The sequence below is a fragment of the Lipomyces japonicus genome (assembly GCF_038497905.1).
Source record: "Lipomyces japonicus strain CBS 7319 unplaced genomic scaffold V1514scaffold_29, whole genome shotgun sequence".
Classification (NCBI taxonomy): Eukaryota; Fungi; Ascomycota; class Lipomycetes; order Lipomycetales; family Lipomycetaceae; genus Lipomyces; species Lipomyces japonicus.
Window position 1 is genome coordinate 82,305 of NW_027117841.1, and position 23,272 is coordinate 105,576.

The 23,272-nt window shown below is 38.1% G+C and overlaps 6 protein-coding genes across 6 annotated transcripts; 2 read left to right on the plus strand and 4 right to left on the minus strand.

The window, feature by feature from the left end:
- Positions 1 to 280: 280 nt before the first annotated feature.
- Positions 281 to 4,726, plus strand: V1514DRAFT_320977 (SNF2 family N-terminal domain-containing protein; the record flags this gene model as incomplete). The annotated part of the gene is made up of 4 exons (XM_066926032.1): positions 281 to 338; positions 402 to 1,444; positions 1,500 to 2,215; positions 2,278 to 4,726. The coding sequence occupies 4 exons, from the start codon at positions 281 to 283 to the stop codon at positions 4,724 to 4,726; spliced, it is 4,266 nt and encodes a 1,421-aa protein (XP_066782429.1).
- Positions 4,727 to 5,012: 286 nt separating this feature from the next.
- On the minus strand, positions 5,013 to 8,868 carry V1514DRAFT_320978 (glycoside hydrolase superfamily; the record flags this gene model as incomplete). The annotated part of the gene is made up of 3 exons (XM_066926033.1): positions 5,013 to 6,497; positions 8,446 to 8,487; positions 8,548 to 8,868. The coding sequence occupies 3 exons, from the start codon at positions 8,866 to 8,868 to the stop codon at positions 5,013 to 5,015; spliced, it is 1,848 nt and encodes a 615-aa protein (XP_066782430.1).
- Positions 8,869 to 9,634: 766 nt separating this feature from the next.
- Positions 9,635 to 11,775, minus strand: V1514DRAFT_112434 (uncharacterized protein). The gene has a single exon (XM_066924401.1). It carries the CDS (start codon positions 11,554 to 11,556, stop codon positions 9,949 to 9,951), a length of 1,608 nt encoding a protein of 535 aa, XP_066782431.1. The 5' UTR covers positions 11,557 to 11,775; the 3' UTR covers positions 9,635 to 9,948.
- A 685-nt stretch (positions 11,776 to 12,460) lies between these two features.
- Positions 12,461 to 18,522, minus strand: V1514DRAFT_309019 (nucleoporin Nup186/Nup192/Nup205). The gene is made up of 4 exons (XM_066925733.1): positions 18,433 to 18,522; positions 18,155 to 18,380; positions 13,113 to 18,098; positions 12,461 to 13,065 (listed from the first exon to the last, which is right to left on the minus strand). The coding sequence occupies exons 2-4, from the start codon at positions 18,327 to 18,329 to the stop codon at positions 12,548 to 12,550; spliced, it is 5,679 nt and encodes a 1,892-aa protein (XP_066782432.1). The 5' UTR covers positions 18,330 to 18,380; positions 18,433 to 18,522; the 3' UTR covers positions 12,461 to 12,547.
- A 1,420-nt stretch (positions 18,523 to 19,942) lies between these two features.
- Positions 19,943 to 22,144, plus strand: V1514DRAFT_333599 (uncharacterized protein). Its single transcript, XM_066928072.1, has 3 exons — positions 19,943 to 20,047; positions 20,157 to 21,690; positions 21,746 to 22,144. The coding sequence occupies exons 2-3, from the start codon at positions 20,240 to 20,242 to the stop codon at positions 21,855 to 21,857; spliced, it is 1,563 nt and encodes a 520-aa protein (XP_066782433.1). The 5' UTR covers positions 19,943 to 20,047; positions 20,157 to 20,239; the 3' UTR covers positions 21,858 to 22,144.
- Positions 22,145 to 22,249: 105 nt separating this feature from the next.
- Positions 22,250 to 23,252, minus strand: V1514DRAFT_333601 (uncharacterized protein). The gene is made up of 6 exons (XM_066928073.1): positions 23,152 to 23,252; positions 22,970 to 23,098; positions 22,874 to 22,921; positions 22,780 to 22,817; positions 22,648 to 22,729; positions 22,250 to 22,593 (listed from the first exon to the last, which is right to left on the minus strand). The coding sequence occupies exons 1-6, from the start codon at positions 23,192 to 23,194 to the stop codon at positions 22,517 to 22,519; spliced, it is 417 nt and encodes a 138-aa protein (XP_066782434.1). The 5' UTR covers positions 23,195 to 23,252; the 3' UTR covers positions 22,250 to 22,516.
- Positions 23,253 to 23,272: the final 20 nt, after the last annotated feature.

Below are 23,272 nucleotides of genomic sequence, written 5' to 3' on the forward strand. Positions count from 1 at the left end.
CTTGTGATTGGCTCCAATGTATGAACACTCCAGGGCACGGGTTTTTTATTGAGGGTTAGGCTTGCAATGGGAATCTTTTGGCGACTACGCCAAAAGCCCTTCCCTCCTCAAATACTTTGTAAAAACAATAGATTAAACACTGCACGTTTTTCATCATTTAGCCTGCCAAAAAGTTTCGGCAAATTTGTGAAATTTTGTATACAGGTTAATCAGTTGATTGCGCATCTTTTCATATGCGTTAGGTTAGGAATCGCTTGCATTTTGTTCTGTATTTACACGAATGGCTCCTTCGAGAGCCTACAAAAGATTAGATCCAAGTCAATCTTCGTCAAGTCAAGGTACGATCACGCAACTGATAAGATCAAATAGAATGCTAATATTTTTTGATCTTGAAATTATAGGTCGCCAATCTGCTTTGGATGGGGTTAAATGGAAGGAAGTAGAGGAATTTACGACCGTAAATGGTGGCCGTGTTCTACGAAAGCGCGAGTCATTAGATGGAGGCCATCAGTCCACTCCACCACCGCCAAAAGCGAACCATAATTCAGCATTGAAGACGATGCGTAATGCACGACTAAGAGATTTAGCTATTGATTCACATAACTTAAAGATAAATTCAAACCAAGCTGTCTATGATGGCCGTTCACCAAAACGAGCGCGCACTCTTCGCGGACCAAAAGAAGTTTCTCAATCACCAGCAGACAATCGAAAAAAAACGCGAGGACGGGTTCGATCGAATCATCATGAGGTATCAGAAAAATCGAGACGACAGTCCAAGTCCACGCGGAGGGAAAGTATGGCTGGAAATCAGGAAAATTCAACAGAGGCAGTCGCAGAAGATGTCGTTGAGGAGCAAGTATGCAATGGGTCAGATGAAGATGGATTGAGCGAAGATGATAATTTAAAAAATCCACGAATAAAGATCAAGTTTAGCGTTCCAAAGCCAATTGTCGCTCAGCCCGCACACATTCCACTTGAACCTAAGCACAAAACGCTAACAAAGTTTCTTGATTCTTTCAGATTACTCGACGAAAATGAAATATCAGAAGAAATTTTCCAGAAGAAGATTGCGGATGAGGCGAGTTTACGGAAAGAAATCAGCAATGCTATTACGAGTGGAAAGATTTCGGAAGATAATCTGGAAGACAAAGAGGCAGCACCTTCTATTTCGCATTCTTCATTACGAAAGCCTTTTGATCCACCGCACGCACATTCTCATCGTGATTTTTTAGTGTCTCATGCTATTTATCTGTCTAAACTTGCTGCTGAGGAACGTCGTAATCGCGTCTCAAAAACTAGGAAATTGGCTTCCATGATTCAATTACATTTTAAGAGATTATCCGGAGCAGATGAAAAAGAAAGGAAAATGGAAGAACGAAGGATTAAACAACTTGCAAAGAAAACTGCCATGGACGTAAAGCGAAAATGGAGGCTAGCTGAAAAGGTGAGATTTTTACTTTCGAATTAAATAACTTTTTTTTTATCTGACTGTTTGATAGGTTGTTCGACAACGAATGGCGGCACATTTACAGGAGCAACAAAGGCTTGCTGGCAAAGAGCAACTAAATACCATATTAGATCATTCATCAAAATTACTCGAGGCCCGAAAAGACCATTTTGTACGAAAAGATCAAAATGAACAAGATAATCTTGCAGATTTGGCTTCTGAACAAAATGGTTCTGACTCAGAAAACGAGCTAGATTCAGAGTTGGATATGAGCAGTGACGACGATAGCGACGAGTCTGTCAGTGATAATGAAGAAATATCTCAGCATCTTAGTATTGAAGAAGGCGACGAATTAAACTCTCTTGACAAATCGGAGGATAATGCAGATGCCTCAATATTAAGCGATCGCATTGACGAAGGCTTAGACAACATTGAGATTGAAGAGGGTGACTTAAAACCAAGCTATAATGAAAACTCGAAAGAATTCAAAGATATTCTTGATCTGGATCATCCTAAACAAAACGATGAGCAAACGATTGACTCTGTTGCAGCTTCGGATTTAGAAGTTGAATCTAATGACAAAGACTTGCTTGTTGCCAGGTCTGTTTCAACCGACAGCCATATGGATTTGGTCGATGCTCCAAAGACAACTGTTCCATTTTTACTTCGGGGTACGTTGCGTGAATATCAACATCTTGGATTAGATTGGCTTGCTGGACTATACAACAGCGGCACAAATGGTATTCTTGCTGATGAGATGGGTCTTGGGTATGTTACTTTATATGGTGCGATATAAATTAAAATTATCACATGATGCTAATGAAATTTAGGAAAACAATTCAAACTATTTCATTATTGTCTTACCTTGCTTGCGAAAAGAAAATTTGGGGTCCTCATTTAATCGTTGTGCCTACTAGTGTTATGCTTAATTGGGAAATGGAATTTAAACGATTTGCTCCCGGATTTCGCATTTTAACTTATTACGGAAATCCGGCACAAAGAAAAGAAAAACGTAGGGGATGGAATGATGACGATACGTGGGATGTTTGCATTACTTCCTACCAACTAGTCATTCATGACCAACACGCTTTTCGAAGAAAAAATTGGCAATACATGATTCTTGATGAAGCTCACAATATTAAGAATTTCAGATCTCAAAGATGGCAAGCGCTTTTGAATTTCAAGACACACAGGCGATTACTGTTGACCGGTACTCCATTGCAAAACAATTTGATTGAATTATGGTCATTATTATATTTTCTGATGCCATCAACAAGAGGTGGAAGTTCCTCGGCAATGAACGGGTTTGCCAGTCTTGCAGATTTTCAGGAATGGTTTTCTCAGCCTGTAGACAAGCTTATTGAGGGAAATTATGGTGGTAATGATGCAGAAGCTCGCAACACGATATCCAAACTTCACAAAGTTCTTCGACCGTACTTACTGAGAAGGCTGAAAGCTGATGTGGAAAAGCAAATGCCGGCAAAATATGAGCACATTGTGCCATGCAAACTTTCAAAAAGACAGAGATATTTGTACGACGACTTTATGTCACGTGCTCAAACCAAGGAAACATTGGCATCAGGAAATTTTCTAAGCATTATCAATTGTCTGATGCAGCTCCGCAAAGTGTGCAATCATCCTGATCTATTTGAAGTCAGACCGATAGTTACCTCTTTTGCTATGAATAAACCAGCGATTTCGTCATTCGAACCGACCGAATTACTTCTTCGCAAGCGATTGCTTGACATTACTGATGACGAAAAAGTAAATTTGGACTTTGTTAATTTTGTTTTTACAAAGAATGAATCAATGGCTACTACTCAAGCTCAAAGTCAGAACTTGCTTTCGTCTAATGAGCTAATAAAGCGTCATCTAGAAGAATTAGAATCTTCAATTTCAGAGGCGGTTTCAAAAATAGATTATTCTACGGTTAAAGGGTTCAAAAGCGCCCGGATTGTTCAGCGCACAAGACAAAATATTGAAGATGTCCGTCAGGTTTTGTATGTCAACAAATTTAGAACGGCACGTGCACCAATATTTGGAAGTAATTTGATTCACTCTTGTACTATAAGTATTCCGAGGGAAAAGAGAGATCCTGGATTACGATCGTACCCGTCTGATAAATTGGTAATGTCTGTTAAGCAACGCGCGGAAGTTATGAAAGACGTGATAGATCACTATGCATTTGTCACTCCAAATGTGGTCGCCCTGGGCATGGCCAATATTGTCTTTCCCGGAATTCCAAAGGAAAGTTTTCTAGAGTTGAACTCTCAAGTAGGTAACCCGATGCATCAGGTCCAAGTGAAGTTATCGATTGCGTTTCCCGATAAAAGGTTGCTGCAGTATGATTGTGGCAAATTACAAAGATTGGCAATTCTTTTACGAGATTTGATTGCTGGAGGCCATCGAGCTCTTATCTTTACTCAAATGACCAAAGTTCTTGATATACTTGAACAATTCTTGAACATTCATGGCTACCGGTACATGCGATTAGATGGAGCCACAAAGATTGAGCAGCGTCAAATAATGACCGAGAGGTTTAATACGGATCCAAAAATTCCGGTGTTTATTTTGTCTACTCGGTCCGGTGGCTTAGGGATTAACCTCACTGGTGCTGACACGGTTATTTTTTATGACTCAGACTGGAATCCATCAATGGACAAGCAATGTCAAGATCGATGTCATCGAATCGGCCAAACTCGCGATGTTCATATTTATAGATTTGTATCTGAGCATACGATCGAATCAAATATTCTTCGCAAGGCTAACCAAAAGAGAATGCTTGATGATCTTGTTATTCAGGAAGGTGATTTTACGACTGATTATTTTTCGAAATTTTCTCTTAGTGACATGCTCGGAACCGAAAGTGATGACAGAACTTCGGAATCGTTAGATTTGCAAGTAAAGCATATGAAAGGCGGATTGGAAAGCGCGTTGGCACAAGCAGAAGACGAAGATGATGCCAGGGCGGCGAAAATGGCCGCCAGGGAAAGTCACATGGATGCGGTAGATTTTAACGAGACTGAAGAACGCGAACGCGAGCGAGGTCGGGATTCGGAAACTCCGGGACCTCAATTTGATTCCGCAGTTGCCAGTACGGCGCCAACTCCAGTGACGCGGGATACGCCAGTTGAAGAACCGATTGAAGAAGAAGAAGAACAACAACAACAACAACAACAACAACAACTGGATGAATATGGCGAAGATTACGAAGATGATTTTGGAAGTGTGGATGATTACATGATTCGGTTTATCGAACAAGGTTACTATTGGGATTAAGTTTCTTTCCCTCCTCCCAAATTTGTTTGAAAATTTCGGGACGGGAATGTCGTTCATTTTTGTATTAATATAATAAGATTGGAGTTGGGATGGCGCTATTGTACTGGTTCTTACATTTATTTTTTTTTCTTTTTTTATAATGTAACATAGAATAACTTGAATCCAAAATGTAAATATTGACTTGGGAGCTTATATATTTTTAATTCATGTGTACGAGTCCCTGAAAGTTACAACATTCGATATACAGTTATTTCCACATGGTCATGAAAATTCGGCACATGACGTTTTAGTTTACAGTATTCTTAAAATCTTGAAGCGCTCCTTCATAACCATGTTCAAATTCCCACGTGTTGTCACTGCTTCCCCTTTGTTGAATATGTTGCTGCAACCGAGCGTTTTTCCAGTATTGCAACTGGCCAATCGTGCTCTCATCTTTCTCCCAAAACACCTTGGCGTCTTTAAACCCGGTAACATATCCTTCTCTATATCTCCAATGCTCAAACACGGCACCCCTGCCGTTCTTGGTCCAGTACGCTGCGTGATATCCAGTAACTTGGTTAGCAAGAGCTTCAATGTCTTGTGATGCATGCTTGCGCGTGCGGTTAACAATCGGAATACATTCAGTATTCACCATTTCTCTAAAATCCCATTCTCCTCCGGATCCCTCTGCAAATTTGTAAGTCCAAAAATACGACCCCACGGCTTGAAATAAAAATCGATCAATTTGAGCATGCCCAAATTCGCGGCGCAACGTTTTGCGACTTTCGCCGATTTTGGCCCATGAAGTCGTACTTAAAACGCATGAATATTCTCCAACAATCGTGGCAGGCCCAAATATTTCTTGTGAAATGTCGCAAACTAAATCATGTGGGTTTTTTTCCCTGTCTGACTCAGAAAAACATTTGTAGATATGCGTGTCGACCAACACACCTGGCTTGTCTTTAACCCAAGTTTCAAATTTTCCTCTATCCCAAGCATCTGAAATAACCACAATCTGAGTCGGATCAATCTCTCTGATTTCTGTTATCGCCTCAGCATAATATTTCTCTGCATGAGCATTCCATTTAGCTTCATTAACAATCTGAATGCCGATTACGTTTTTATAGTTTTTAACTTGCTCAGTTATAAATTTGACCGCAGATACTGCCAACGAAATAGATGACGAGGACTCAAAAAACTTTCCTGGATGAGGGATGCCAGAGTGAGCATCATCATTGGCACCTCCAGGTAACCCATGTAGGTCAATTAACACGCCGATTCCGTATTCGTCAGCAGTTTTAATAACTTTTAAATATTTATTCCATGCGTCCTGGTATACTTCGTATAGATTATTCAAGCCATATGGCGTTCCGGACACAAATTCACTTCCCAAAACATAAAATCCAATTGGAATTCTAACTGAGTTTACGTGATGGTAGGCAAGCCATTTCCAATCTTCTTCCGTAACAAATGAATCATAGTGCTGATTCCATTTGTCTCTGGTTTTGATGATCCCAATAGACGAAACTGCAGAAGAAACAGCTGAGTATTCGCTTTCATCATCCGATTCATTAAAAATGTGCATCTCTGGCTTGATCCATTTCTCAAGTAAAAACCAACCGCCAATATTCGTTCCAAACTGTCTTCTATATTTAATAATTTCAGCGTCGCTGGGTGGGTTTGATGGCAATGGAGGGCTTTTAGCAAGGAAAGGACGAGAACCTATGTGAAAATGTATTTTCTCTGATATATGTTTCAAAACCATGTTCACTACTGAATCTGTGACAATCAACTATGCGAGTTTATAAAAAAATTAGTTCAGTTAATAAATACAAGTAGACAACACTTGATTGGCCTTACTTATGACTACCTTAACTAAACCTGCTTGTATATTAAAATATTTTTAAAGTAGAGATGCTTCTTCTGCTACACTTGGTTTCACTGACTCGTAAGTCGATCGATCTGGCTTGGTGAAACGAACACGTAAGGTCTTGTTAAAAGATACTGAATTTTAAAAATCAACAACAAAAAACTGTTAACGTGTCGTAATAAATTGATGATAATTAGTTGAACGTATGTACAAATGCCAGATTGTAGAAAATTGCTTCCATATATAAATCCGAGGAATGTGATTGATCGGTGACATCATCAGGGTTTACCTTTTACTCGAATTGTTGTCATCACATTTTCCCAAATAATATTGTGCGGTTCCAAAAACTTTTATTACAAAAAATTAATTATACTAATTATGAGGATGATGACGATGGCGATGAAGTTGGATAATGTATAAAATAGTTGCAAATTAGTTGTGCTTCGGAATACCATTTTTTTAATCGTCATTTAAATGAAGCAAGATTGCGGCATTGATTATGTTCGCGACAAAAGACTAGTTTCACTGGACCAGCCACAATGCAGGTCAATCAATGCATTCATTGACGGATGAAAAGAGACAAATTACCGTGATGAGTCGACAATGGCAAATTATAATCTGAGCATTTCGTTTGAATCAACTTATTATTATTATCATCATTCATTATAAGCAAGCATGCAAGTATTGAATTGAAGACCTGCTCTTTTGAATCAGCTAGAACAATTATTTTAAAATAGTATTGCTCGAGAGGTCAAGAAAGAAAAATTGAAGTTAACAAAATATCAAAAAGTGAATATTTCAGTCAACCCTGGAAATAGACAAAAGAGAGCTGGTTGAATGTATCTTTACTTATTAGTTATATTATTGACCAGAAGTCACATAAAGAACCTGCGTTATACCATTTCATGCATTTGATTATAAATAGATATCATTTTTGCTAAACTTTCAAATGGAATTTTGAATAAATTTATAATGAGTTTGAGTCACGTTTGTATCAACTTTCGGAAATGTACGGCTCTGATTTGTGAAATAAATAATTAAAAAAAAAAAAAAAAAAATAATAATAATAAATGTTCTACGGTTATCGTAGACATATGAAACGGCTTTTAGTGAATATATGTATTTTTATGCATTGTCAATTTCGTAACGCTTTGGGTCTGAGTAGCCTGAAAGAATGGAAATGGGAAACATCGCATTGCAAGAAATGAGAAATGAGCGACAAAGTTAAAACGCAGATGTAACAAGATGCAAAATGAGACCTGTGCTTGTTCAGTAAACCTATCATTTATATTGTTATGAAATCATGAAAATTAGTTTGTTTTTAAAAAATTCCCCATAAATAGCTAATGCAAAATCTCCTGAACTCATAGATGTTTTATATGAATCAAGTTCATAAATACCTTATATTTACATTGATTCTCAATAGTAAAAAATCAAAACTCAATAAATGCCAAACAAAAAAAAAAACCATTTGCCTGCAATTCAATTAAAGAAAATTTGCCGAGTTCAACGTCGATGCTTTCAATGACGAGAAACCCGACAATGGAACCTTGAAGTCATTGTTTTGTTCTGAAGACTTATTCCAGAGTACCATAGTTAAAAACTCGAGTTCATCGTCTTGCAGTTCCGCTCAGCCTTACATCTCAGAAACGTTAGCCGTTGTGACAGTACCTTCAGCTCATGAAAAAGTTATTAAGGAGTAGACTGGCATGACCAGACGTGCGAACTTAAAAACCCAAACAAAATGTGAAAAAAGTTTCTAAGAATCTTAAATATATATAGTATCAAATTAAATAAGAAACAATCAATCGTGCTTCAATGACGATATTTCTCTATTAGGTGTATTGTACATGTTGCCTAATTATCCTACAAACCGCAAATGCTCATTTGCGACCGTATGCGCTGCTGGTTGCTATATAATAGATTTAAATCAATATATAGTTCACAATTTTGATAAAAAAAGAGACCTTACCGAATTAGTCCCAGTTTCAACAACAGCTCTTCGCTTTCCCGCGTCATCTTCTACTTGATTACCTCTATCGTTTTCATGAGCATTGCTTAACTCTTTCAATAATTGTTGCGGATCTTCATCACTCATTGCATTGCGGACTTGGTCCTCAATTAATTGTTGAGTTTCTAATTGTTGTTGTTCGTGCTCGGCAAAATGAGCATCAATTGCGGCCGCTACTAATTTTGCTTCTTCCCGATCAGGTGGCAGCTCAAATTCAACAGGCTCATCAAACCAAAACTTGCTAGCATAATCTCGAATATTTATTCGTTTCCGTTTTGACATGGTTCAAAATCGTAGTGACAAAATGACACTACTGCTTGATTAATATGGAACCCTTAATTTTGTTTTCTTTTAGATATTTATATTTTTTGCTCAGTTTTACATAATACATCGTAATTTACTCTTTTGTCTTGACATTTGCGCAGGGGAATTTTAACTACGAAAAAAGCCAAATTTAATCATTATATGCGTATATTAAATATCTAAAACTAAGTAAAAGTACAATCATATCCGGTTGGTCTTTTCGGTTCGACCATCCGGTGAATTGCCGGAGCGCTCTAATACCCCTGTGGCAGAATGTATTTAAAGAGTATGTATGATCGATTTTAAGACCACATAATACATAATGAGATATGTATATGTTTATAATAATATCATTATATTTATATAATTTGGCAATATGTGATTTGACTATCCAAAGTAATCATCAAACTTCATTACACAACCAACTATAGTTTCGAGTTAATTCATTTTTGACTACAATGACGCCCAGTATTACTTCAAATCGGACCAATTACATTGGTTAAAAAACATACATTGCGCCAAAGAAAGAAAGACAAGCCCCATGTATCAGAAAAAGAACTTCGCGAATGGTTTCAACGTAAATTCAATCATTACTTGCATCTGGTATGATTTCGCAATTTTTCTCTGATTGATACAAAAGCTTGAATGATCTCATGAATTCTGTTAAAAATGTAAAAAAAAAGTTTCATTAACTGGGTTAAGAAATGATTCCGTATTCACAATATTCTCGATTGAGATAATCCCCTTTCAAGATCTTTAATTATTTTCGGATCGGGATCCCTTGGCTTAGGGCCACTAGCGCAATGAAGGATGGCACGGCATGAGCCAGTTAAAGACTGACAAATTTGACTGACAAGGAAGACCAAGTCTGCAAATGCGAGCTGAACAAGCCACCCGCAGATCACCCTTTGATGGCAGTCTATCCTATGAAATATAAGTCCGATGTGAAATGGTGCTTTGCGCATTACAAACAGTTTATGGAGAAGTTGACATACGGAATGTTGATAACAACAACAAAAAGAAAAAAAAAACACAGCATTATAATATAATACAATACTTCTAACGGCCGCCCCAAAAAACATTGTATGCGTGACATTCCGCCCAAAAATTGTTAACGCTGACATCCGGATTTTCCTTCACATTAAAAACTGGAACATTAATAGCGCCTTTCCCCTCAACAAGATAGTTACCCGAAAAATCAGGATATCGTTCAATAGTGCCGTTAAAATTAATTCCACCAGAAGCACGGAAAAGATAATAAAGCATCATATTACCCCAAGTAGCTGATAATGGACCACGTCCGACATGAAGATAATCCATGTATTGATCTGAAAATCCGCTGGTTAGCCTGGCCCATTCAAATATTTCAACTCCTTCCCGTTGAGCAATCAAACGCGAAATTCGGTCCATGTTTATAGTCGCCAGATCGGCCACGTTTGAATCTCGACGAGTAGTTAAACTTCTATATAGCATTGGTGTTTGAGCACCAAATTTTTCGCGCAGGTACCTCATAAATTTTGCCATCCTTGACTTGAAAAATACGAGCTCGTCCCATGCAAGTTGCCGGCCTTCTTTGCCCAGTCCAGACTTTCTCCTTTCTGACATCTTTTTCTCCAATTGTTCTTTACTTAATTTCTCATCCTCAGGATATTTGAAATTGCGAGATGATTCCCTAAAAGCTCGTTCATCCCAGAGACCGGATTGAAAAATAATTAAATCAGGAGTTTGACCATTCATTCCAATCACTTTATCCCACACAGGCTTGAATAATTTCTCAAATCTGTCTTCAAACGCAACAAGTCTGATATGATCCAGCCACCACCATGATGGCCGCATAGGATAGAGAGAGGCAACATGCCAATGAGAAATTGTAAGATTAACGCTGGGAATATGGCAGTTATAGGTAGTATGTTGACCGCCAAATGAACCCTGCGTAAAATGAGCATGAGATTCATAATCCTCACAGAAAAACTGTATCATTATCCGATCAACGGAGTCTCCAAGTACCAAAACCCGGCGGTTATGTATCCAGTTCAACCGACGAAATAATCGTTGCTGACTATCACTTAGTGATAACTTTTCACGCTTTCCATTAGCTGCTTCGTCGGCGTGCTTCAAAATATTTCTGTAATTATAAAGCTCTGCGAACCAGTTATGAGGCGACCGTTCAATAAACGTATCTGGTGGAGGAGCATCAGTGAAGAAAGGGATCACGTCAGTGGGATATTCTGCAGACTTGGGATCTGGAACGTCTAAAAAATTCGTGTCCAGAAACGGAATCCATTGAGTGTGTAAATAATGCTTATTTTCCGGAACGTATAGATATCCCGGTACACGATAAGGATCGCGGCAATGAGGCGGAATTTCAGACAAGTCTAATGACCCATCAGACTTTATTTTTGATGATACAAATGATGGCATCCCATTGGGTTCGTCCAAAGCCATTTCATCATCGTCTCTGTCTGCACTAAACGACCAAGGGAAAAGGCCTGAGATCGTGGTCTGCACAGTTTGTAGCGTTGAGTTGCCATTATCGTGAGCTATAGTGTTACTAGATAATGAGCGTAATCGCCGACCAGATCCAAATATGACCGCAACGAGCAGAGCTGAGATAAGAATCGGTAAAAAAAAACGCTTGAGACGGACCATAGGCAGAACTAACGGCATTGTATATGCAGATCAAAGGAAACAAAGCAAAAGCAGGGCCTATATGCTTCGTCAAGATTTTTTTTAACTTTTCAGTCTTTCAATTGATGTTTTTTTTCTCGTAAGAAATCACACATAAATAAGTATTTGCGCTTTTAACTGGGTTAAATTAGATCTAATTGCAATCCGAACAATTGCTGCTGCATGTTCAGATGCATCTCACGTAATTCAAATTGAATCTTATAACTAGGCAGCGCACAACGGCCAAAATATTGTCAAAAGCCGTGCCTTTTTGTTCGCCACGCTAAGCCTGTTTCAGCTTTTGCATGTTTGAACTATTTATATATGGTACGACAAGCATCTACGGTACGACTATATTGGACGACAGGACTTCGAGCATTTCTTATGACTATGCACCACGGACTTGATCATGCGCAAACTTGATGTAAGATTTTTTATCCCTTTAGGATTTGATGTATATTTATATACAGTGATATTTTTTTTAGTTTTATTGCATCTTGTTACCAGCGATAACACTACCTAACGTGCTCATTGAAAGTACATGCTCTAACATACTCAACTCAATCTATCATCTATGTGCTGTATGCACGCTCAGCAGGCAGCTCGTGCGTGCGTAAAAATTTAATGCGGTTCAACAGTGCAACACAAAAAAGCACTTGCTAAAAAAAACTCGATCAAAACCGTGTAATATTTAAACGAATAACTAGCCGTACTATATCGCGGCCTGTAGATTTTGAGTTTCATTTGTTTGCGGAACGTGCCATCATTTTCTAGAAAAATAATGCATTCACAGATGAAAGAAGGCTACCGGCTGTACGCTGCCGTTTGCACCCCGACTGCGCAGACTGATTTGATTAAAAGTGCTGTCTGTATAATATCGATAAACATATGAATTTTAAAAAAAGGGAGTTTATGCTTGTTGGTATTGCTTCATACATTATATACTGTACGTATCATTATTTACATTAAACTTATAATATATTACATTCGTTCACTGTATTGTCTGATCCTCCACATTGTAATATCCCGTCAAACTGGCAAGCAATACAATAAGTCGTCCAGACTCTCCAACTTCGCTCTGATCTTCGTCGACCCCTCCTCTACTCAGGTTGCGATTAACCACCCGATGTAGGATTGCTCGGACTAGTAATACATGTTTGTGCAAGAGATCTTTCACTAATCGCAAAATCCCAACATTCCTTTCGCCCATACTCAGCACAAAACAGGTAAGCAACCTCAGTGTCGGCGCAATTATCTCAAAATATACATTTCTGCTTGTTCCTAACTTTAAATCATTCCACCAATCGTTCGCAGGACCACCACTCTTGCCCGTAGAGGAAGATGAAAACGTAAAAATTCCTACATCTGGATCTATTGACAAAAATTGTGCATTCTGTAGAACTGTAAATATGCCGGCTTGAATTATTTGACCAGACCCTTGTCTTGATTGAGCGAGTTCTGTTAGGAATCCCATAACTGCTTTAAACGCTGTAATTTCATAGTTCGAAACTAATCTCATTAGCAAATTGAAGAAATTATTACAACATACTTCATACCTCTATTTTGGTCGTCAAGATCTTCGTCAATTCTTCGAACTGATCGCACAATAAGCAAAAGTAAATTGTACCGCACCAACGCATCGAGCACAAAATATTTCTTGGTAACGTTTTCAATCGCAACAAACGATCGCAATACAGCAAGTCCCATTATTCGCGTAGTGCCCTCTCCAGAAACTGCATCAGTTCCAATCCGTTCCAGCAGCTTGTTCTCCTTTGTACCAGATATTTTATCGTCTACTGACACATATTCATTTAATTCAGCTCCATGAACACACGATTCAATCGTTCTTTGTAATTGCAATAGTTTGCGCTTTTTTCGTGGTTGACCACAAATGAATATATTGATTAATGTGTATAAGTCTGCTCTCACGGACGCTGTTGCATAAGGACTTTGCACGGCTATTAGAACTACCCGGAATAATGTGTGAACGATGTCCACGATTGCATCCTCATCCTCATCATGATCATCAACAACATCATAAGCTTCTATCGTGGAATTATCATCCTTAGTGGGTTGTTGCGACGCTGAGACAAGAGACAGGACCGTTGATGCCAAATGTTCAGCAACATTTGATTCCCATATGTGAGAATAATGCAGTAACTTTGGTGCAATCACCTGCATTGCCTCTAATATAAAGGTTTCTCGCCCAGGAAGTCGCAAATCAGTCACTTTTGCTTTATCTGTTTTTTCTGTAGTGTCAATCAGTATTACACGTAATAATCGACACCAAGCTGCAACACATAGGCTTTGAGCCCGTCGGAGCGACAAGACAGCATTGTACAATTTGCACTGTTGGACAATCCGAAGCTGCTGCTTATATATATGGGGCGGGATGTCTTCAGTTATTCGCCCAGTTTTAAATAACTCTCTAATCTTCAACTCTAAAAGACCTTTTACCTTTTCGATGTCGTACAAATACTCAAGCGGAACTTCAGAGTATTCATTGCCCGGATTTGCCGAACGCACTGCTGGCAATGCATACAGACAAACTTCATCAAGTTTGATTCCAGAAAAATACTGCTCCCCTTCAATCTGCTGTTGCTGAGAAATCGCATCTAGCCTGGAGAGTACGCCTCCTGAGGATCCCACTATATTCCAGCTCGTTGCTAGCTTTTCAACATCAAATTCCAAAAAATCCAAAAGTTCTAGCAGCTTCGCAGTCTCTGAGGCAAACGGCAACCGCTCTTCATTATAGCGGTCAAACTCGGACTCCTCATATACTCCTCGCATAGAGATTAATAAAAATACTTTCTTTATAAATTTTAATGTTATTGGATCTCGAAGTGAGTGAATCTCTATCGCACAATACTCAAGATATGATGTTCGAGAGGCCAAAAATTGAACAAAAGTAGCAACACACTGTTCCTGTGGCATTTCTTTAAACTGGCTTTCACTCTCATAATCTAATGTAACATCAGCTGGTGGAATGTCAGATAACTGCAAGAACGTATAATCGCCCCATCGTGAATTGTTTGGAGTAACAAGCGGTTCTGAGGAAACTCTAGTCTCAAAAAACTTAACGTCATTAGACCTTAATAATTTTAATGTTACCTCCGAAGAGATCTTCGCACTGCAAAGCTTATAAATAATTTCTGAAGCAGCTTGTTCCATTGAAGCCATTTGTTTCGTGTAATATGAATATGAATATGAAGCAGTTGAATTAGAAATGCAAGTTTTTAGTAGATTTACAATCGACTGAAAGAGTGAAATAGATGATTCAATACCTCCCGGTGATTCGCTTCCACGCAAAACCGTATTTCCAGATAGCGCCCCGCCGTCACCAATTGTAAATCCAAGCAAAAAATGTGACACTGTTGGAACATCTGATAACGACAACTGATCTGCTTCTGTAATTGATGAATCTTTTGAATCTATATAACCTCCTGATGATGTACGCCTTGACAAATTTCTGGATATAAACTGAAGAATCTGTAGCTTTAAGTCAATCACCTCATTATTGGCATCCTCTTCTTCTGGCCTACCCAGTTGTTCAATAAACCCAAAAATTATCCGTTTTGATTCATCGACTGCATCTAACGCACTTAATAGTCTATTTACTCCAATTCTCCTTCCTGAGACTGCTCCGGATGCAAATGGAGTCTTTGCCATAATATTCGGTATTGCTCCATTTGCATATGCTCCAGATATCGGCGCCTCATAATCCATATTTAAAAACTGAGGAGCACTAGCAATTCGATCGAGAATCTTAATCGCAAGCGAAGCCACGCCAACTTGTTCAGCATTCACATATAAAGCACAATTTGTCACAATATACATGTTAAACAAAATCGCGTCCTCAAAATTTTGAAGACCATTTAAAGGACGAGAAGACACATAAACACCATCGTCATTCACTGATCGTTGCCCGGCTGCCGATAATTTCCGTGCATTGGGTTCCAGGACGTCTAGGTAAACTCCTTCTATACTCAGAACTCTATAAATAACTTTTAGAGCAAGTTTCACGTTCTTTGAAGTAAGATCGTGATTTACAGCAGATGATGAAATAGCATCAATCCCAACGCTTGCAATCCCAAAAATTACATTATAAATCCGATCGTCAAATAATTTTTCCATAACCCAGACACATGGGTGAGCCCATAAATATTCAGCCAGGCCTTCTGGTTGAACAGCAAGTTCAACATTTACTCCGGGAACACTCGGGTCTCCGCTGGTCGTAGCAGAAGCTATCGCAACGAGAGATACGCTGAAATTATGAATGCAATTAGAAATAAAATTGAGGCACTCTATCTGTAATGCAAGTCGTTGTTTGTCTGTCAGTGCAGGAGCATTCGTATTATAAAAAACATCATCAATGATAATGTCAATATATGGCCGAATACCACTCGGTGAACGATATTTAGAACCAAGATTCTCTGGAAAGGGAACATCATATACAGTGTCAGTTTTCGAAAGTCGTGTAAACTGCTCAACAAGACGAACAAATCCAAGAATATCAGCATACGACGTCAAAAGAATATTAAATCTTTCCTTGAGCGATAGTCGTTGAGATCCGCCATAAGTTCCCGAATATGCAGCAGGCATCCTTGACACAAAAACTGGTGAATTAAAAAGCCACGAATCCAAAGCCTCCCAAAGCGTGTTTCTTGTTCGTTTATCTGCATCAGTTGCGAAAGCACGAATCGCATTAAATATTGGGCCAGTTAATGGAGTTCTGCACTCCAATAGATAGATCAGTGGCACAAATGCATTATTGGGAGAACCTGAATCAACAAGCTCACTTCTTGCAATTGGACTCCAACTACCAACTGTTTCCAACAATCGAAGGTACGCCGAGACAATCATGCAACCCTCATCATCAAGTTTCGGTAGATCTGCAACTGTGATTAATGACCGTGCTGAAGATGCCCCAGTAGAGGTCCCAAAAATATTTTGTTCTTGTGAAACATTTCGAAGATTTGAAATGTAATACCCAAAGGCTTCAAAAATGTATTCATATCCTAAACGATGAATAGTGCTGTCACGAGTCAAAGAATTTGAACTAATGGCCGTCCCAATGTCATCATTTTTGAGAAAACTGTGGGCCAATATGCTTGATTCAGGGCCGTAGGAAAGCGAAGCCAACATATCGCAGTAGGTAGCGATCATCAATGGCGTCTGGCATTGTGATGCCCATGTCAAAAATCCGTACAAGTTGCTTTCTGGGTCCGTCCAAAATTGCAATGCGTTGTCTGGTCTTCCGCCATAGATGTGAGAAATATAGATAAAAAATTTCTCAAGCTCAAAGTCAACTTGGTTTGATTCATCTCCACTCGGTATACTGTCATGTTCAGAGATTTCCGGTCGATCTTGGCCAAAAATTTGATCCTCTTCTTTCTCTTTTAACTCCTTCAATATATCTGCAAGATTAGATATTATAGCTTCAGCGAGATAACTTAATGATTGGATAAACGTTGCTTCGAATACAGTGGAAAATGGATAATGAATTTCAATGTCCAGCAGAACACCCGTAGTAGAGCTCGGATTGCTTGGAATAGTCGCAGGTAGCGAAATTATCGTCTTAGACCTTAAAAAAGACTGAAAATCATTATAGTTCGTTCCAACTTCATTAATACTGGCAGTGTTTGACGCAATAACCATCATAAATTCAAAAGCGCCACCATTCACAATCGCATTCAATGCAGGCGTTACAACATCAATAACATAGTCAACTTTCTTTTTAGCTGCTAGATCTCTTTCACCCAAGCAAAGTCCTGCGAAGTGAGCATACCACCATAAGTCTATTGAAGAATGAAACAACGGTAACTGAGTTGGAGGTTTACGTTGTCTCTCTGAAAAATAGGTATGACACACATATGCTTCTTCAAACGCTTCGCTGGCACCGGAAAAACTATTAATATCACCTAATGAGCATATAGAATCGAAAAAGGCAATAATAGGTGGTATGTAATAAAGTAATATCTGATTATACTTTTCAAGTTGCAGTAAATCGTCTAAATATATCTTAAATTGCTCTGTAGTTGTGAATCGATTCTGACTTATCAATACTAAAATAGATGAAACTGATCCTAACTCCGTCAAAACTGCTTGTCTCCTGTATTTAATGTTTTCGACAAAAGATTCATCTAGATCGCGACCTAAAAAGTGACCGCTAGTTTCCTTTTCTTGCAGTTGCCGAAGTTCTTCACGAAGAACAGACATAGTTTTAATTGTTAAATTCACAAAATCTTTTGTGGCTAATTTTTTTGAAAACTCTTCGACTATTGGGGATGACTTAAAATCTTTATTTCTAGAGATTTCAAATATTAACCGAATGCACTCTAAAACATATTGTCTTCGAAGATGATAAACAATTATTGAACAATGTAGTGGTGATCTATCCAAACTGACTTGTTCCTCTGTGCCGTAGTGTAGAAGGGCTGCTGCGACTTTCTCATCGATTCCAAGCTCGTCTGCAAGCAAACATGATTCCGTGATAAACTCTGGATTTATGCTATATTCAGTTCCATCAATCTCCAGTTTACCTGCAAAATAAATCAGAATATGTATCAAGCCACGCTAGATTTTCAAAAAGTTATACCTCCACTTATTGCTTTTCTACTCTCATCATTTTTAGCTGGACAGGATAATAAATTTTGCAAATCAGCCGCTCTTTTTTCCAACTCTGCAGATAAAATAGAAGCAGATATATCATCTGGAGTACATAGTTGCGAATATAGATTAATGTATGGCTGCTTCGACCAAGAAATTGTCATTGTTAACTTATTATGGAGAAATCAACAAGCTAACGCGTGAGACATTAGGCCCTACTTATTAATTAAAAAATTGCAACATAAATTCTTCATTAATTCAGCTTACTTCAATTTCTAAGATCAATCACCGCAATTCTAGAATGCTAAAAATCTATAGCTCAGCCTTTTAACAATAATGATATTTATTGTCTTCGTCTCGGCAGTTTCTATACTCTGAAAATAAAAACATCTTCACAACGCGAAGAGACAGTTTTGAAACCCTTACGACGCTTACATGGAGTACAAGTAATTTCTCCCCCTAAATTTTATATTGCCAGGCAAACACCGAGATCCCCCTTTAGACTACGAACTGCTGGAAAGAGATTATGTATCATGGATACAAAGCTAAAACTGAAACTGATTGTTTCTTGCGTCAAAATGGTGGCTCCAATTGCCAGTTCGGTTCAGGGACAATGCCCAAGTTTATTGAGAAGCGACAGCAGGCATGTTTGATAATTTTTAAAAAGATGTAGAGCGATAAAAATCTGACATACGGCGTGACCTACATACACATCCTGTAAAATATTTCCCATACAATAAAAGTGCAAAAACTTTAGGCTATATGATAAATATGAGCGGTATAATAAGCTAAGGTAGCTATTCCACTTGAAGCTTGCATATTAAGACATTATAGTGAAAATGTGTTTTTGATAGCCATAATAGCCACATGATATCCTAATAAACCTGGCATTTGGAAATTTACATTAAAATATATTACTTCGGCAGACTATTGGTGTCATAAATTGATGCCTGTCTGCCTGTTTTCTTAATCAATAATTTTTGCTTCGGAAAATCCGGTAATATAAAAAAAAACTATGATCCGGGTGATATGAAATTATAAAACGACTGCAAGCTAAAAAAAATTTTTCATATAGACAGTTACCACAGGTTAGATCAGAAAAATCAAGCTTCAAAGTACAGTACTACAGATCGTGATCACGCAGTTCTAATTTGTGGTACGAAAACCGCGAATTTTATAGTTTAAAGGTTTTATCCCTGGCTTCTTGCATGTAGTATTATACTCTCCTCTGCCAGATAAAAAACAATAATCTAAACATCAACTACCCAGTATATTTATAAAAAAACTAAAACATTATAATTAAAAGCTATATATATTTGTAACCGTTGGTATACTGCATGTAGGACCGTAATTTTTTTCGTGAACTTGAATTGACTGAGCATTTTAGAGTTTAGACTGTAGTTTAGAAGCCCCTGCTTTCTCCCGCGCGGTTGTGAAAGGGATTATACGGCCCGCTAAACAAAATATCAAGTCGTTGATTCCCTGTATTTGAATCAAAAGAGAGGTCGCATACTTTGAATCTGGAGCCTAAAAATTAGAAAATTAGAAAATAATAAAATAATAAAATAATAAAATAATAAAATAATAAAATAACATATTTAATTGTTATTTAACATTAATTATTTATTAGGTTTTTAATAAATTCTAATGTTTTCTCAAATCAGTGTTTCGAGAGATTCCTGCAGGTGGCTGGCTTAACTTTGATAACTATGCTTTATTCAAGCTTGATATTTACACCCCCTTGCTCGAACACAATTAAACCCCCTTCAACTTTGGTAGCTTTTCTCGCCGTTTGATCACAGACTAGTTTTCTACTGGTGCAATCGAAGTAGGCTTTGTTAACTACCTCTGATGAATTGAACCAGCTAGACAGCTTTACCTGGTACGTGCATTTCATTTTCTTCATATTATTTCCCAAGTTTCCCATGTTTTACTACATTCTCCCATTCTCAAGTTAAACATGATCTCAACTTACTCATACTTTCCTACAGATATTTACCAGGCCTTTCCACAAGAGCAATTTGCAAGGAATTCTCTAGGTTTATCATCCCCTACCGAGCAGATCAATCCGTTCATGGGGACATTGGACTATCAAGCTCACGGACTCGGTATCCAACCGCCTACGATACAAACACAGTCGGGTTCTGAGAAAATTTCGAAGAAGAAAGGAAGGCCTAGAAAACAAGCAAAAAGTTTACTCGCTGTTGTTCCACCTCCGCCTTCAAATTTTGTCGTTACTCCGATCGGCGCTCCCCACACCCCACCTCCGTCAGCTATCAAGCCACGCCGGCGATCGGAAAAGAAATCTAGCTCTTCAGAAATTCCGGAAACTCCATCTTCAGTAACAAGAAATACTACAGGGCATAAAACAGTGCCTTCGTCATTTGTCACCCCAAAGTCTGTATCTCGATCATCACCTCCCGCTACCTCTCACGAATTATGGCAGTCATCGTCTCCAGTCGGCCCTGATGGCAGTGGCCTTGGAATTTTTGTTCAACCTCCAATTGCCCGATTACAAGATGTTGATCCTATTCTCATTGACAGTCAAGGTCAAAGCGGGAGATCTTCTCAGGTCTACAGCTATACAAAAATTTTTTCGTCCCCCATACATTATGCCCCATATCTTGGCAAGCGGTCGCTCAGTGACTATGAAGCTTTATCAAGTGCTACTATGTATGACTCAAGGGAGAGTAAGCGTGCAAAGGTTGGATTAGGGCCTACTTCTTATTTGTCTGGTCCACAGACCCCCAATGCAGCTGGTAAGATTACATTTTCCGTATCAGAGAGTGGCCAAGCAATTGTCGAGCATCAACAGTTGGTGACTCCCGATACCTCTCGCTCTCGCATTCCTACAGATTGTTCTTGGTGGAGCGAAGCTTCATCTTTATCTGCATCAGATCAAGACGGCGATCTTTCGGAGGCAGAAACTGAAATTCTAGATGCTTCTAACTTGAATGCGTCTATGCAACACTTCGATGCAAGAGAAGCAATTGCCGACATATTCAGACAACGACAAATTCAACATCAAATTGCACAGGAAAGAAAAACAAAGTTACAAGAAAAGAAGCGTCAACTTCGGAAATTGAAACGGCACGCAAGTAGCAGTGACATCCAAGAAAATCCGAGGTTGCTTTCTTCCCAAGAATCTTTGCCATCTTATGTCCGTTCTTACTCTGATTTATCTGTCCCTGTGAATGCGGAATCTTTGTTTCTGACTAGATCTGCCGAAAGCTTACATCAAAGAGCTTCTTCACTTGCGCTACAGGCTGATTATGAAATGCAATTGTATGCTGAAAAACAACGCCGTGAACATGAAAGTATTTCGCGGGATCAAAAAAATTTATACAACCAAGGACAACAAGTCGAACAAGTTAAATTACAGGAGGGTCAAAAGAAGAACAAAAGAGGCCGCCCACCGAAAGGGCAATCTCAAAAACAAAAAACAAAAAATAATATTGGAACTAATGAGGCTACGAGATGCGTGTGTGGTTCTGCAGAGTGGTACGGCGAGCCAATGGTGCAATGGTAAAGTTCTGTATTCTCTTGTAATTTTTTGGATAATTATTAACGTGGACAATAGTGATAATTGTCAACATTGGCTTCATATTGCATGCACAAATGTGGACCCTAATGTTAAGATCCAGAGTATTTGGTATTGCCCATTTTGCACAGGCAATGTTCCACATTACTAGCTACTTATGATTACGTTATGATTCGTCATAAATCTGTATTGCATTTTTTATTACTGGGTGTCATGTTTTGATTTTTATGAATGATTTATTGGGATTTATGTGTTTTTGCAGTTGATTTAAATTTCTGGAATTTATTGCATGTTCTATGCAAATGATAATTATGGCCTTAAAGAAGATCTTTGTAGATCTTTCTATGATCAGAATGTGTGGGTTTTATGTATTAATGTATGCTATTAATTTGTCAATGCGACTCATGATTTAATTTATATTTTGATTATTCTTTGATGGTTACTACTGATAGACGTATAAAAGGTTGTAAATTCAGGGGTGCGTGTATATGGGCTTAGGGTAACTTAAATTTGCTTTGTCATGTATTACATACCAATGCAATATTTGTAAATGGTAAAATTAAAATAGCAAAAGCTTGAATTGAAAAAAATGATAATTAATAAGGATCCAATACAGCTATGCTCTAAAGTAAGCAATAACAAAGTAAATTTCAAAACAATTCCGAATATTTAGCATTAAAGTAATGCTGAAAAAAATACTTCTCGTGCGTGGCTTGCAACGATCTTGAATGTAAATGTCTGTGGTAGACATGAAGATGAGGTATTCGATATTGACTAAATTCAATGGCTTATTTAAAATAATCTATCCAATCACCATTTTTCAATTGGATTCTTTTTGTATGACTCGTATGATTCTCGGTTAAATAGCGAGAGTTCAGTCTCATTTTCTAATAAATCTTTTGTTAAAGCGTGTTGGCATGAATGAACAACCGCAAACTTACCAATTCCACAATCATACAAAATTTTGCTATGATCGTCTAAAATCCAGTCATCGTTGTTAAGATTGACAATTAGATTGTTGGTCTATCGCTTCTTGTTAGCAGAAATTTGAATAAATTATTTAATTAACTTACCTTTGATCCGTGTGCTTTAGTGTAAATTTTTAACGTGTCTTAAGCCTGCCGTTAATCTAGTTAAACTCATATATAGATAACCAACAGCACTTACCAAAGTCAACGTTTCTGAACGGTCGATATGCACCTTGCGTCTGGATATCTAAAAAGTCAAAAGCTGCTCAGCTATAGAAGCAATAATAAAACTAACCCTTTTTGACAAGAATGAACAATTCTCCCACAGTGGTTTTCGTCAAATCAATATTTTTTAAAATTAAATTTCTTTCTGTTCGGTATTCGAATGACTTGATGATCCGAACAGTTATAATTGCATCGCTCGCTGAATTGTAATAAGCATTAAAGTTATATTAAAAATAAAAACTGATAACATACGCGAACGAAGAGTCGATGTCAGAGGTTCAAAATCATCCGACATAATGAACAAGTATGTAAATTACGTGGAATATGCTCAATTTGTTCTATGTTAACGTTGTTGACGTTGTTAACGCAAGAC

What these genes read in the sequence shown, in the direction of transcription:
- V1514DRAFT_333599 (XM_066928072.1), top strand. Translation starts at nt 20,240, where the DNA reads ATGGGGACATTGGACTATCAAGCTCACGGACTCGGTATCCAACCGCCT. An exon ending in GGCGAGCCAATGGTGCAATG is followed by an intron (nt 21,691 to 21,745) that starts GTAAAGTTCTGT and finishes CGTGGACAATAG; the next exon opens with TGATAATTGTCAACATTGGC.
- V1514DRAFT_112434 (XM_066924401.1), bottom strand. Translation starts at nt 11,556, where the DNA reads ATGCCGTTAGTTCTGCCTATGGTCCGTCTCAAGCGTTTTTTTTTACCG.
- V1514DRAFT_309019 (XM_066925733.1), bottom strand. Translation starts at nt 18,329, where the DNA reads ATGACAATTTCTTGGTCGAAGCAGCCATACATTAATCTATATTCGCAA. An exon ending in TAGAAAAGCAATAAGTGGAG is followed by an intron (nt 18,099 to 18,154) that starts GTATAACTTTTT and finishes TTTATTTTGCAG; the next exon opens with GTAAACTGGAGATTGATGGA. An exon ending in TCTTGACGACCAAAATAGAG is followed by an intron (nt 13,066 to 13,112) that starts GTATGAAGTATG and finishes TAATGAGATTAG; the next exon opens with TTTCGAACTATGAAATTACA.
- V1514DRAFT_333601 (XM_066928073.1), bottom strand. Translation starts at nt 23,194, where the DNA reads ATGTCGGATGATTTTGAACCTCTGACATCGACTCTTCGTTCGC. An exon ending in GACATCGACTCTTCGTTCGC is followed by an intron (nt 23,099 to 23,151) that starts GTATGTTATCAG and finishes ATTACAATTCAG; the next exon opens with CGAGCGATGCAATTATAACT. An exon ending in GTTCAGAAACGTTGACTTTG is followed by an intron (nt 22,818 to 22,873) that starts GTAAGTGCTGTT and finishes GGCAGGCTTAAG; the next exon opens with ACACGTTAAAAATTTACACT.